General features: G+C 34.3%; 1 protein-coding gene across 16 annotated transcripts in view; it reads left to right on the top strand.

Annotated features, from left to right (window-relative positions):
• The window catches only part of LOC107847515, a 37,306-nt gene extending 24,664 nt beyond the window's left edge, over window positions 1–12,642 (top strand). For 3 of the 16 annotated variants that reach the window (XR_007053401.1, XR_007053396.1, XR_007053397.1), the window contains 5 exons: window positions 4,727–4,787; window positions 8,892–8,972; window positions 11,448–11,553; window positions 12,317–12,362; window positions 12,453–12,642. Coding sequence is in view for 4 of the 16 variants with exons in the window: in XM_016691802.2 (XP_016547288.1) it covers window positions 4,727–4,787; window positions 8,892–8,972; window positions 11,448–11,519 (214 nt within the window). In the remaining 12 variants the exon portion in view is untranslated. Of the gene's footprint in view, window positions 1–4,726; window positions 4,813–8,891; window positions 9,014–11,447; window positions 11,554–12,316; window positions 12,363–12,452 lie in introns of those variants that run through there. The other 13 variants (XR_001667551.2, XR_007053400.1, XR_007053399.1 and 10 more) reach the window with 9 other exon arrangements.
• Window positions 12,643–14,951: the final 2,309 nt, after the last annotated feature.

The following is a 14,951-nucleotide window of genomic DNA, read 5'->3' as shown; positions in this document are numbered from 1 at the left end:
TGGACCCCGAGTCAAGTAAATAGTGCATATCATGAGAAAAGAGTTTTAATATACCAGTAAGGACATCATGAGTTACCTCAAAATCCTGATGGGTAATAAGAGCATACAGGTAATTCTGGCTAGTGTCGGTACTAGAAGTGGCACCCTTCGGTGCAGGAGCTGATGACATAGAAATAGGAACCTTGTTGGCCCCAAAATCAATTCTAGAAGGATAATTCGTCTGGATATGACCAATCTGACCACAACTAAAACACCTATACCTCCCCTTCTCACACTGACCATGGTGCAACTGACCATAGAATCTACAAAAGTATAGGATAGAGCTGACTAGGCCCTATTGGCCTGAATTTAGGAACCTTGTGCCCTAAATCCATAACCACTCTAAAAATGATGATCTCTAAAAGGCTTCGGATAAGGTATACCAGCTGTTAAAAAAGAATTATAGTTGCCCCACTTTTTTTGAGACCATTTCTTACCATCCCTACTGCTCTGCTACTGACCTCTACCCTGATTTGAATATTAAAACTTCTTACTCTATCTCTTCCCTATTTTTGCTTGATTCTTCTTTTTGTCCCCTACCTGTTGCATAAATACCACAATTCTAGAGATTTCTATGTTATTTTTTAACAAGGAAGCCTTACTCTCCAAAATTAACTCATGGGATAACCCAGAAGAAAATTTCCTCATTCTATCTCTCATGCTAGATAGTAGCTTAGGACGATATCACAATAACTGGTGAAACTTTAAGTCATATTCTTTCACCGTCATCCTACCTTGCTTCAAGTTCACAAACTATTCAACTTTTACTTCCCTTAACTCCTGAGAAAAGAAGCAATTAAGAAAGGCACTAGAGAGTCATCCCACAAAGCAAACTCAACATCTTCACCCCTAAGTTGCCCCCACTCTTTATACCACTGGTATGCTATATCGTTCAACTAATAGGCAATAACTTTTACACCCTTTAAATCAGTAGCATGCATAACCTAAAAGATCTTCTCTATCTCATCTATAAACCTTTGAGGATCCTCCTTAACCTTAGTAATAATGAAAGTTGGATGGCTCAACCTCATAAACTATTCAACTCTAGTCGCCTCAGATGAACTCCTAGTAATACCAGTAGAACCCATCTAACGTGACTGAGATGTCACCATCTAGGTCAACAGATAAATAGATTGGTGAAACTCAGTATTAGTAATATCTCCCTTGGGTGACTAAGTATGAGTGTCACCAACTAGATACTGATCAATGGGGACAAGAAAAATTCAATGGGGACAATTAGAACAAATGACCCTTGATCGAGTCTGTACCCCATAAGTTTGGCGAGATTCGCCCATGTTGTCCTCAGGAAGGATAGATGAGTTTCTATGAGTTTCAGATCATTTGGGAAACATGATTTGAAAGGCAAATAAATGAGAGTTAGAAAAATACAAGAACTTAGAATCTATAGCCTGAAAATAAGACAACAGGAAAGGGAAATATTTCTAAATGCCTCAAAGTTTCTCCTTTATAAGTGTGGCACACTTAACATCCATAAAAAGACTACTTGACATGGATTTGTGGACACCCAATTGACCATGAACCTACACTCTGATACCAACTTTGTCACAACCCAAACTAGGGCTTGGTCGTGATAGGTATCTAAAGTCTGCCAAGAATTAGAGACCACCCTCCTCGCCTAGTCAACCAGAATATAAACTAATATGACACCAGAATTCCAAACATAAAATAAGGTAGAGAAGTATGACTTAAAAGAAGTATAAGAGTTCAACAACCAATCCAAGTCCATAGTTATCCACAAAGTCTCAAGAAAATCGAATACTAATAAGGTGTCGGGATATGCCTCGACCATAGCCAAAAAAAGTCTGAAACAAAGTCTAAGACATAAGAATCCAAAACATAAAATAAAGTCTTTCGAGAGATGGAAGATCACCATTACAAGTCACCTCACGGACTATCCACAAATAGCTTATCACTACACAGGTAAGGTAAAAGAATTTTTGGCACCTGCATCGCGTGGGGATACAACATCTGGAGACGGTTAGCAGTTGGAGCACTAGCATGTAACTCAAGGATAAAAAATAAAATAATTCCATGAGACATAGCACAAAACTCATTAAAATAAGTGCATAATGTCATATGCAATACATACATATATATCACATGCCCAGAAAAGGAACACGACTTAGTTGAAATATTAAATTTTATATGATTTGACTATTTTATCCCTCTATGTGGTTGCTTCATGGTATTTTTGATGTTTGGGGATGATTGGCATGATTTCTAATGTATTTTGATGTGATTTATGTGGAATTATGATTTTTGGGGCTTGAAAGGCCTTATAGTTGACTTCGATCAACATTTAATGATTCATGTGTTGGATGAAAAAATAGACTATGCCAGTAGTTATGAAACATCAATTTTAGGTTTATAACATGGCTGGTGTGATTTTACGACTTTTAAATCTCATTTTGACCCTTATTTTGAAAAGTAGTAAAGTTGGGTTTCAGGGGTCTACTTTGTGAAAACATCATTTTTATGAAAATTTGATATTGTCATTAAGTAAAGAGCATCAAATTTGATATGGTAGCATAGTTTGTTTGTTTTCTAAGAATTTCAAATGAATCTCGAGAGGCCTGCAGAGACTTAGATTGAAGTCTCCAGCTGATGCACCTCAACTGGTGTAGTCACAAAAGCACCACTTGGCCACTTTAGTGTCCAACACTAAATTTCCACTTGGCCACTTAGTGGGTAAGGGAGATTTAGCAGAGGGTGCTAAAATGACCCTTGACCGCTTTAGCGGACTAACTGCTTTAGGTGGTACAGCTAAATCGGTACTTGACCGCTTTAGCAGTGACTGCTAAAGCAAAAACTGGACCTCTTTAGTGGAACCTGGGAGCTTGGGAATAAATAATTCTTTTGTCATTTTTTCACCATTTTTTAAGACTTGGAGCTTGGGGTGCTTGGGGTTTCATATTTTTGAGAAAAAAGTAGCGCTTTAGCAGCTGGTGTTAAAAAGAAACTTGGTCGCTTTAACGGCCAACTTCCAGTGGGTATGGGCGCTTTAGCAGAGGGTGCTAAAGCGGTCCTTCTCTGTTTTAGTAGACTGGATGCTTTAGGAGGGTACAGATAAAGCGGTACTTGATCGCTTTAGCTATGACCGCTTAAGCGGCAATTAGACCACTTTAGAGGCACCTGTGACCCTAGATATAAATAATTCCTCTCTCATTTTCTTCACCATTTTTTTGAGACTTGGAGCTTAGGGTTTCATATTGTGAGGAATTTTTTCCATTTCTAAGCTTGGGTAAACTCCAATTCCTATTTCAATTTTTTTCTTTGATTTTCAACTTACAAAGTTTGTTAAAAACTTGGATATAAAGGTGAAATTTGGGGATTTTGTCTCAGTAGGCCTAAAATGTAATTTATTTGAATTAAACATTAATTTAAACCCTTTTTCACTTGGATTTTCTTCTGTGAATTCCTTTAATCATGGAAAATATATCTTTGGATGAATATCTCGATTTTACCCTTCATTTTTCAAAGCTCCATTTTGAGGGTTCGTTTTGACCCTGGCTCAAAAATAGGCAATATGGGTATTTTTGGGTTTCTTTTGATGCATAGATTCTATATTTCTATATTTTAGTTGATTTTAGATCAATTCGTGAGAGAGAAGGACTCTCAATTAAAGGTTTTTGGATCGATTTTCAGCATTCAAGGTTGGTTAAGTCTTTACTTTCTTTGGACTGGGTTGGGTAGTTAATAATAATGTAAAAGCATGCTATGGTATGGGTTTGTATCATGGAAAATGTGTTATGTGATTTATGTGCCTGGATGGGGGCCTATGTGGATAATATTTTGTGATCTTGAGACATTATTTGAAACATATGACTGTGTGGGGTCTTATATGATGTTATAGCTTGATATTGATATTTATGACATTATCTTTCATGTTTTAACTTGATGAGTTTTGAATTATAACGGTTCTTGGATGGTTGGTTAAAACATTGAGTGGATTTTTTGCTCACTTAGTTGGTATATGGATTGGATATTCGATAATCTCCTCTTGGTTGATAGTGACCATTACATTCTTATATCATATTTATTCATGAAACATTAGTACCACTGTGGAAATAATGGAAATACTGGAAACCCTGAGTTTTGTTTTTTGATTGAAAATATGACATCTCTAAAACCTTCTACCGAGGTATGTGCCAGAGAGGAGATATGGATATTCATAATAGATATTGGCTCTATATGGGTTGACGAACCCTCCATGGGTCCTATGCCAGGAAGCTTTAGCTCCGTAGGTGTATACGGAGGTTATGCGATGACCTCATGCATTATCATCATACGAAGGTTTTTCACCGACCACGTGCATCATCATCATCATCATTATCATCTTCTTCATTTCACTTCATATATTATGTTTATGATGTGATTGTATTTCAGTCGTTGACTTGATATCTACCATTTGTTCTATCTTCCTATACTTGTATTTGATATGTGTGTATATTTATTCTTGTTTCTCTATATATATTTGTTATATACTTTTATATTAGAACTGTTAGTTGAGAGGGTGTGGGCTACCGTTTGGAATATTTTCTGATTGCGGGTAATATGCCTATAGTTTATGTGTATATGCTTTATTTTCTACTTTATTCAGTTGGTCTATGATACCTACTAAGTACAAGTTGATCATACTCATCCTCACTGCACCCTATTGGTGTAGATCCAGGTACGAGTGCGCCACAGGGCTAGTTGATTCAGTTGATACTCGAAGCCCATTAGAGGTAGTAGTTGATCTATACATCCGGGGTTGACTTCTACCTTTTCTTTTCTAGACTATGTCTTACTTGTATTCAGAGACAGAGTTTTGCTCCTGTTAGATATCTTATGTATGGCTTGACCTCGTGTTGTACTAGTTAGTTCTTACATTATGACGCTATGTTATATGTGTACACACACACACTCACACACACACACATATATACTAGTTTAACCGCACGTGCCTCACACGTGTAACATTTCATTATTTAAAAGTAAACAATTTTATCTATTGCGGAGATTTTTAAAGAAGTGTAAGAGTTTAAATCACTTTTCAAAGATTTATTCACACTTTAATATAATAATGTAAATATAAACATATATTTTAGTGTAAGCACATATATATTTGTAACGACTTGAGACTACCTCCTAGTCGTTACATGATGCTTACGACCCTGAAAGACCATAAGCTAACCCATGAATGATATCTGCTGTGAGCACTGAACAATATACTGGAATAAATGTGGAATAAAAGGGATTAAATACCATAAGGTTCAAAACATCTAAAATACTGATAATGAATGATAACATCTAAATCTGAAACACTGTCTGAAAATCTAGTCTGAAAAGCCTCTAACTGAATCTGTCTGAAACTGGAGTTGATGGGATAATCCCCCCAACTAACTCCATCTACTGATCTATTACATCTACTGAAATACTAAAATAAAAGCAAATCCTCGCTAGATAAGGACTCATTACTGGATCTGCTACTGCTGGCTGAATCTGGCTAAACGCGGTCAGGAACCTGAGCGTCTGAACCTATGATATGAAATATCATAGAGCAAGAAACGGGTATGCGATCAGTACGTGGGAATGTACTGGTATGCTAAATAAGGTAAGGCTGAATGAATGAGTTTATATGCATGAACAATAACTATCTGAATGACATGAAAGAGCTGGATTAACATACATGGAGGATCTATAACTACTGAGCATATTGTGCTTACTGTAACTGTGTATACTGGAACTGAATCTAATAACTGATAACTGATAACAGAATATACTGATAATCTGAGATCACTAATAATCTGAATTACTGATGACTGAGTGACTGTATCTAAAAGTCCTGATTCTGTAGAACTAAACTGAGTTCTATTCTAAAGACTAAGATTGAAACTGAAACTGTGGAAGGTAATCATCTAACCGACATGCCCCAATCTAAACTAATAGGGGTCTAATCTATAACCCCAATTGGAAAGGTGTCAGTACCGTGCCACGGGTAAAGACAACTGTTGTGAGTTAACCTTAACTAGTAGGAAGATATTTTATCAACCTTTAACTGGCAGGAAAACTTATGAGAGATGTGTCAACCCTTCTCTAGTAGGAAGTCATCTTAACCTACGCTGGCTACATAGTTCTGTAACTCAGGGATTGCTACTAAGGGTCAAACCCTATACTAACAAGAATGCCCCATCTCCTGGTTCGCTCGGTGCTGAATTCTACTCCCAACTAAAAGACACTAAACTGAGTATACTGGACAGGACTGGGACTGAGTTTTCCTAAGTTCTGTAACTGACTGAGTTCTACTGAGTTCTGAAATAGACTGAGAGCACTACTGATCATGACACGACTGATACTATTCTATAACTGACACTGGCTCTAGATAAACAGCTAAATTATCAGGAATTAAATACCCCCAGGACCCGATAGCATGAACAGTAAAGCAAAGCATAATCTTGAATAATATAACAATCTTCAGTTGGTCATAATTCATTCATAGAGGCATTTCATCAAAAACTTGTAATGCATTAACTTGTACATGGATGGGATCACATAATAACATGTCATGCCTTTACTAGTCAATTCACATAAGCATTTTATCAAACACTTGTAGGGCATTAGCTTGTTCATATACTAACATATCATGATTTCATCACTTTATTCCCATGGACATTCTATCAAACACTTGGGGAGCACAACTTCATGCACAGAGTCATGGATAATATATAAACATGGAAATTACAATGCCCAAATGTGCTACTTCATGGATTCAACATGTAATTCTCATAATTTCCCCCTAAATACTATTCTATTTTCATGAATCTTATCACAATCATGGATTGAAAACAAAATCAACATCATAGATGTATTAATCACTTTATAAATTCAAGAATTTATCAAGATAATCACATATTTGCTATACATGCTGTTTAATTTCATGAAATCTATCATTAATCATGGATTAAATCTCAAATAACATCATGAACATGAATTCAATCTAATTCAAACATGAAAATCATAAATCATAGGTCATGTATTTTGAAAAAAAACTTCTTGGGCTCCATGGAAGGTAAGGATCCATGGATGAATATCTAACATATTTTGGAAGATTCTTTATTAAAAGTTCTTGGAGGAAATCCTTAGGCTTGTTCTTGATTTCTTGAACTAGAGTTTAGCCCTTTTTGAGAGAAAGTGAGAAAATAATAAGATAATGGCATATTTAGGATTTAAATTTCGTGTTTAGACTGACTAGGGCCGTGGAAAAATACCAACTTACCCCTGGAAGGATTTAAGGATCATCACTAAAAATCCTGATTTTAGGCCCTAATGCGACGCGCCACTATCACATCAGGCCACTAGAAAATGACACTGAAAAATTGCTTTGTGGCGTGACGCGGTAGAATTGCGTTGCCACTTTATTTGCAAACTGGAAGTGCACCACGCCGCGGTGTAATCGCGTTGGTACACTGGAAATTGACATTTGTGAATTGGGTCTATGGCGTGACACACCAATATCGTGGAGCAACACTGAAAACTGACAATAGCTATTTTGGCTAGCTCCCCAACGCACTGATGCCTCAGGTGGTACACTGTCTTACTAAATTGACTATAACTCTTCGCCTGAGTGTCGGATTTGGGCGAATTTTATATTGATGGAAAGCTTATTTAATTTCCTACACAATGGAAAGTCGAAATCTTGAAAATTACATAGGAATAAAATGTTATTCATTTTTGAAGCTAGTTCTTGACATTCTAGGAGCGAATTTAAGCTAGGAAAAAGTACAGGGTGTTACAATATTTTGCATCATCGCTTTTGCATTTGTCATGCAACACCTTTTTCCCTTGTTGTGACACATCAATTTGAACCATATTTGTAGTATAATTATTTTTCTATATCTTTTCTTGTTTTAAAGTCAAATCTTTAAAAAATCATTGATTACATTCTTATTACGTACTTAAATTTTTTAAAAATTCAGTACTTCTTAAATTTTTCTTATTCTAATGATTTTATATTTATTTATAGATTTTTTAAATCTTCTTAAAATCAAATTTAGTTGATTTAGAATTCTTAAATTAATGAAAAAATTATTAGTTGTTGTTAATTCTGATGATTGTACCATAAATATATTTAATTATTTTTCAACACTTAAATATTAGAAAAAATTAGTGAAAAGATGATTTTGTTTGAAGAGTAGACTTTTAATGAAGGAAAAAAGGTTCAAACAACATTTATAAGACCCTTTACACTTTTAATATATTATAGATATATGACTCGGCTCTCTTCTAGGGGTCTCGCCTTGGTCTTGGTACTATTTTTTCTCATTTATATCAATTTGAGTGATGAGCTTACTTGTCAAGGCTTGCAACGATACGTGCCATCATGACCCTTGAACTTTGTGTCATAACATCTAATATGTTGTCCGATATGATCTCTAAGATATGATCTCTAAGCGGGAGGACTACTCGAACAAGAATCTACACCACAAGAGTAAAAAACTGTAGGAGTGAGTATAGTCCACTTGTATTCAATGAGCATCATCGGTTGATCAAGCTTAAGCAGACAACTATAATAAGAAAAATTACTATTAAAGTGAATACACCTACGCATATAAAAGTAAAAGTAGTTCAGTATCATAAATGATACACAACTTATCCCAATCACAATAGTTGTTTCATAATATAATGCAATGTAATACAATGTGATAGAACATTCATATTGCCTTTCCCTCTGAAAAAATTGAACTTTAAATAAAATTTTTTGATTCAACCATCTCTTTGTCTACTTGAATCGGATATTTGTAATACCAACTAAGATTTATAATACTAACCTTTTGAGTTGGATGTTTCAGGATAGGACTCATGTGGAATTTGCAATTCATATATCATCAAGATCCAAATCAAGAGAATTTACCGACACATCCCTCAGTCAAGTAATTTTGCAATCTCATATTTCTTACCGACACATTCATCAGTTAAGGTTTAAGATGATATTTTATTTTCTTTCAAAAATCAGAGTTGTTCCCAATAGTACCGATGAAATAAATCATGATATGAATGAGTATACATGTGCATGACAAATTTTAATTTTTGAAGATTCATAATGCATGGGAACAACCCAGTAATACAATATGAAAGCCAATTCTCTCAATCACAGTGTATTAGAATACAATCCCCTCACACTAGCAACACGATAATAATAAAACCCAGCTACATAAGATAAGCCCTACACAAGTATCACAAAATATCGTTCAATTCAAATATGATAACACTCAACATGTAATCCATTCCATAGTATGTTTTAAATATTAAGTCCCCATCCAAGCTAAGTTTGAAAAAAAATTAATCATAACCTACCTTGAAACCAAATCACAAGCCCGGACACTCTACAATAAGCCTTCCTCTTTTGAGCAGCCTTAGAATTCTCTCCATCCATCAAAATTAGTTTCTACATGTAAATACAAGTCCAACTTTACTAATATTGATATACTTTTGTCCCTGATCTAAAAAGTCAACTCAAAAATTAACCTCGGGAACTCAAGGGCAAAGCTAAAACGTTAATATAAAATAAATTTACTCATAACTCAGGGTGCTCAAATCTAAAATTTTATCAAATATGCGTCAAATTCATGTTAAAAATAATCAAAATTCCATTATTTAACTTTACCAGAGAAATTCTAAAATTTTGAGTTAAAAAATCATGATATAAAGGTAATTTCATAACATAATCAGTGGGGAATGATAGACATATGATATAAAATCTTGCCCAACAAAAAACCATCGAATTCCCCCCTTGTAAATCTCCAAAATCAAGTTTTAAAGCTCAAAGATTGAGTTATGAACTTAAATGGCCTAAAGAGATATTTATACTGTCGAGAATTTGTTCATCGCAATTGTGAGTCCTGATCGGTGTCAACCATGTTTGGCTTGGGCCAACCACATTAGTGATGGCCTGATCGTGATCATAGAGGCCTAACTCTAATCCAACCCTAACCCCAATAAGATCCTTCATCGTGTTCATAACTAACCCTCTTACGAATTGAGATGTTGGAAAAGTTTCTTCTCCACAATTGCAACAAGTAGATTGCAAATGTTTTTCCTTTATAATTGCAACAAGTAGATTGCACTTATGATTAAGGTGCATGGCACCAGATGACAGCAACAATAGCTACAACACCCAAGTCAAAAATCCCTCAATGGTCTCATCAATATGAGTTTGAAACCCCATAAAAATAATATGACTATGCTAATAGGCTAATTTTGATATTTTGAACACAACAAAACCATCAAAATCACCAACTAAGTTTGTTATATTAAAATTTTTACCAAAGCTAACTCTAGGCAACATTTAACCAACTATTTATTTAAGGCTTAAAATCATACTGAAATCTTTAGGACTCAAACTAACCATGCTACTAACCAAATTTTGAAATTACAGATCTCATGAAACTGATGGAATTTTTAAATGACACTTGAATCATCGAATATTGACCAAAGTCAACTATCAACTTAAAAATCTTCTAAAACTAAAAACTTGCATAAAAATTAACTGAACTCCTCAAAGACCATGTCACTCACTTCCGCAACTCACAAATACCATGAAGCAACTGTAATATGGGGGTAAAATGGTCTAAGTAATTTAAAAAATCCAAAGAATACCATGAGAATTGTCACAATTGGCTTCTAATGGGAGTAAGAATACAAATAAGTCAAAAATATTCTTTATTATATAAGTAAACAGGGGAGGGACGAACACTACAATAGATAAAAGTATTGTGTGCCAAAAAGTGTGTACTTATAGGGGTATTTTGGAAATTAAAAATATTATTATTTTTAATAGAATTGCGAAAGGCACGTGTGTACTACAATTAGCTTTAGCAAACCACATATAAAGTGTACTCTACCTATTTCTCCGGAAGACTATTAGGTCTCAAATCTCTTTCTCTAGTATATCTCCCCCTTTTTTGACCTTCTAATTCCTATGTTGGCTTTCTATTTTGGCAAACTATCGTTGCATGTTGAAAGTTTTTGTTCTTCTCTTTTTGCTGCTTAATTTTTCACTGTTGGATCTCCTTTCGGCTTTCATTTACAAATTCTGTCTATGTTACTAATCCTCTATGCAAACAATCGTTGCATGTTGGTTACCCAAAATGATCTGCACTTGTGGATTGCACCTTCGAAACTCGGGACAGTTTTGATGAGAGTTGGCTGGTTTTTTCCTGATTTTGCTTTATTATTATTGATACTCACCATTTGGTGTATTTTATATTTGTTAGTAATTTCTTTCTTGAATTTAAAGTACAGGTTACTAAATTTACTTGATTTGCGCATGCATTATGTCTCTTTGATTAGTTTTGTCTTTGTTATTAACTAATTGGTGCATAATCATGTCCCAAAAAATGAAATAGGTGGCAATAAGTGAAGGTTTTTTATCGACCTGCAATACGGGTGTACAATCTGAATGCAATACGAGTCAATAGGGGCAAAGAAATATCATCATTGATCAAGTTTAAGGTACAAAACAATACCTATTGTACATTGTTTATTTCAAGTTGTGTATAGGTTTGCAGTTAATTATATGAGGGTCTATGTATTAAATTTTCTCTCGAGTGAAACAAATGTATCTACATCTTCTAATTTGTAACTCTCTAATTTCTATTTTTTCCTCTCCTCTCAGTTTCAACTATTTAAGTTGATAATGGTGTTTCATTATGTTCTTTTTTGGGTACAGGTTGCCTGACTTTTGAAGGTGTTTCAAATCACCTCTCATTTATGTGATTTATTATGGAATAGCAAAGGTTTATTGAACTTATGATCTAAAATAAGTATATGAGTAATAAATGTTTGTGTCTGTATATCAATTTACTAAAGGTAAAATAGACATTTTAAATTTAAATTGTTACTAAAAAATAAAAATATATCATCTTTTTTGGGACTAACTAAAATGAAAAGAACAAAAACGCATCTGAATGGGACAGACGGAGTAGCTACTAAATTAAGTCATTCTTTTTTGTCATTATGAGTCATAAATTGGGACAAAGGGAGTAGCTACTAATCTGGGGCTACGTCCAACTCATATGATTTTGAATCTATTTTGTCTCATTGAACGTTCCTGAGTAGTATCTATAATGGTGTTCTATTTTTTCTGCTTCATATCGATATTTAAGTATTCCTCCGTAACTATATTCACTAGCATCTGCTTCTACTATATATATAAATTTTCTATTTTCATCTAGAAATTGTAATTTTTAATTGTAATTTTTAATTTTTTCTGCAGTGGTTTAGGTCAAATTCCTATTCATGTGTATTTATTTTGATGTTCTGTAAGTGCTTTTTTATGAGAATATTAACTTTAATTCTGCAAGTGCTAAGCTCCAAAATTAATATTAATGTGACTTTTGCACTTCTTCCAGGTTGAATGTGGATGTAGGTGCTATTGGATTAGGGGGACAATATAAGACAAAGCTTCTATAAAATGAGGGTATGAAAGGCGAATATAGACAAAAAGCTCTTATCCTCTCGTTTAAACTTTTTGTTAAATTTGAGTAGATATTATAAATTTATGGAGTTTTCATTTTCTCTATTGATCAATTTATTCTTTCATTTTGTTTTTGCTTAAAATTGGCATATTTGAAGCTAAAGCTACATTTTAATTAGTCCAAAATTAAATAGAATACTTACTTGCCTTTAAAGTTGCTACAAGTGTTTAATTGGGGGGGTTAGATTTCATGGATGATAATGCTTCATAGTGAAAAATTGATCTCAGAATATATTTTTTAATTTACAGATATTATTCAACTCTAAAATTATTTCACAGATCCATACTTGGCTATTTTTAGCTCCAAAATCCAACTTTTGCTTATAGATCATGTTTTACTACACATACCCATAAAACATCATATCTTCGAGAAATCACCAAAGAACTATTCAAATATGCAGTTAAATACCGACACATCATGAATTTGGAGAGAAATGGAGTTTGCCCTAAATTTAATGACTCGTATAGCTCACTAAATTAATGTGCTCTATGGCTTCATAGACTTGACAACTACTAAGGCTTGGTCAGTTCATATAGGAAATATAGTGCACTAATTTTATACCGACCCAAAACTTAAGTCAGATGACACCTACCCCACCCCTCATCATAGATAAGCCAATTAAATGGTATACAACAAGATACACAATAAATACAAGAAAATAAAAAAGAAAAACTATTCTTAATATGAATATCTCAAGCAACTAATCCCAAATTTAGAGTTTAAAAGTACAAGTGTCATGAATCAAAATCTGAAGGTCGTGGTTGCACCTACCTCACCCAATCATGGTAGGTAAGCCTAAATTAGAAATCTAATAAAATGAACAATAGTCCAGTGAGATATTCCACACAGTAGTAATACAACAATAATAAGGATCTAACGATAAAGCAGATACAATGGTAAACCAAATCCAGACAAAACCATCCTAAGACTCAGCTATCATAAGTATACAAATGCGACATCTAAAGTCCAACTATCAAGTACATAAAACAACCATATTTGAGAAGATAACATAGATAGGAAATAAAAGGATAGAGGAAGTCATGGTGGTCTCTGAAGTAAGAAGCTTACAACAACTCTGATGTAACGACTTGATTTTTGGTGATTTATGTGAAACATTAAATTTTTAATGTTTTGATCATTTTACTCCTTCCCGTGGTTGCTTCATGGTATTTATAGGATGTGGGAACAATTGACATGATTCCCAATGCATTTTGATGCGAATTATGATTTTTGGTGGCTTAAAAGGCCTTAAAGTTGACTTTGGTCAACAATTATTAATCTGTACGCCAGATGGAAAAAAGAACTATGCCAGTAGATCCAAAATGCCGATTTTAGGTTGGTAACATTGTTGGTTTGGTTTGAAGGCTTTTAAATCTTATTTTGTCCCTCAGTTTAGAAAGTTGTGAAATTGGATTTTGAGGGTCAACTTTTTGAAAACGTCATTTAGTTCAAAAATCTGATATTACCATTGAGTTTGAAGTATCGAATTTTATAGAATAGCATAGTTCATTTGCATTCCCAGGATTTTGAATAAATCTTGAGGGGCCTGCAGAGACTTAAAATTCTCCAATTCTACAGCAAGTGCGCCTCAACAGGTGCAACCACAAAATCGCTAGTTTGGTTGCTTTAGCAGTTGGCGCTAAAGCTCTACTTAGCTGCTTTAGCAGCTAGTTGTCAGTGGATAAGGGCGCTTTACCAGCCCTTGTTTGCTTAGTAGACTGGCTGCTTTAGCAGTGACCGCTAAAGCGGCAACGGGATCGCTTTAGCGACACCTTAGATCCTGGGTATGAACTGCTAAAGCGGCAACGGGACACCTTAGATCCTGGGTATGAACTGCTAAAGCGGCAACGGGATCGCTTTAACGACACCTTAGATCCTGGGTATGAATAATTTTTTTCTTGTTATCTTCACCATTTTTTTAGACTTGGAGCTTGGGGTTTCAAATATTTGAGCATTTTCTTTTATTTCTAAGCTTGGGTAAGCTCCAAATCTCTATTTCAATTACTTTTCTTTGATTTTCAATATTAAACTTTGTTGAAAACTTGGATCCAAAGGTGAAATTTGGAGATTTTGGCTCGAAAAGCGTAAAATACTATTTCTATAAATTAAACCTCAATTTCAACCTGTTTTCACTTGGATTTTCTTTTATGAGTTTATTGAATCATGAAAAATATATTTTTGAACTAAAATTCTACATTTAACGTTCTTTTTCAAAAAATCCATTTCTTGGAGCTGTTTTGATCCCAACTCAAATATAGGTAATATCAGTATCGTTGCCTTCTTTTTTACGCATAGATTTCATTTTTGAATGTTTTGGTTGATTTTGGGTTGGTTCGTAAGATAGAGACTCTCGATTGAAGGTTTTTGAACTGT

This window comes from Capsicum annuum, chromosome 1 (assembly GCF_002878395.1).
Source record: "Capsicum annuum cultivar UCD-10X-F1 chromosome 1, UCD10Xv1.1, whole genome shotgun sequence".
NCBI classification, from domain to species: Eukaryota; Viridiplantae; Streptophyta; class Magnoliopsida; order Solanales; family Solanaceae; genus Capsicum; species Capsicum annuum.
This window is presented reverse-complemented; position numbering and strand designations above follow the sequence as displayed.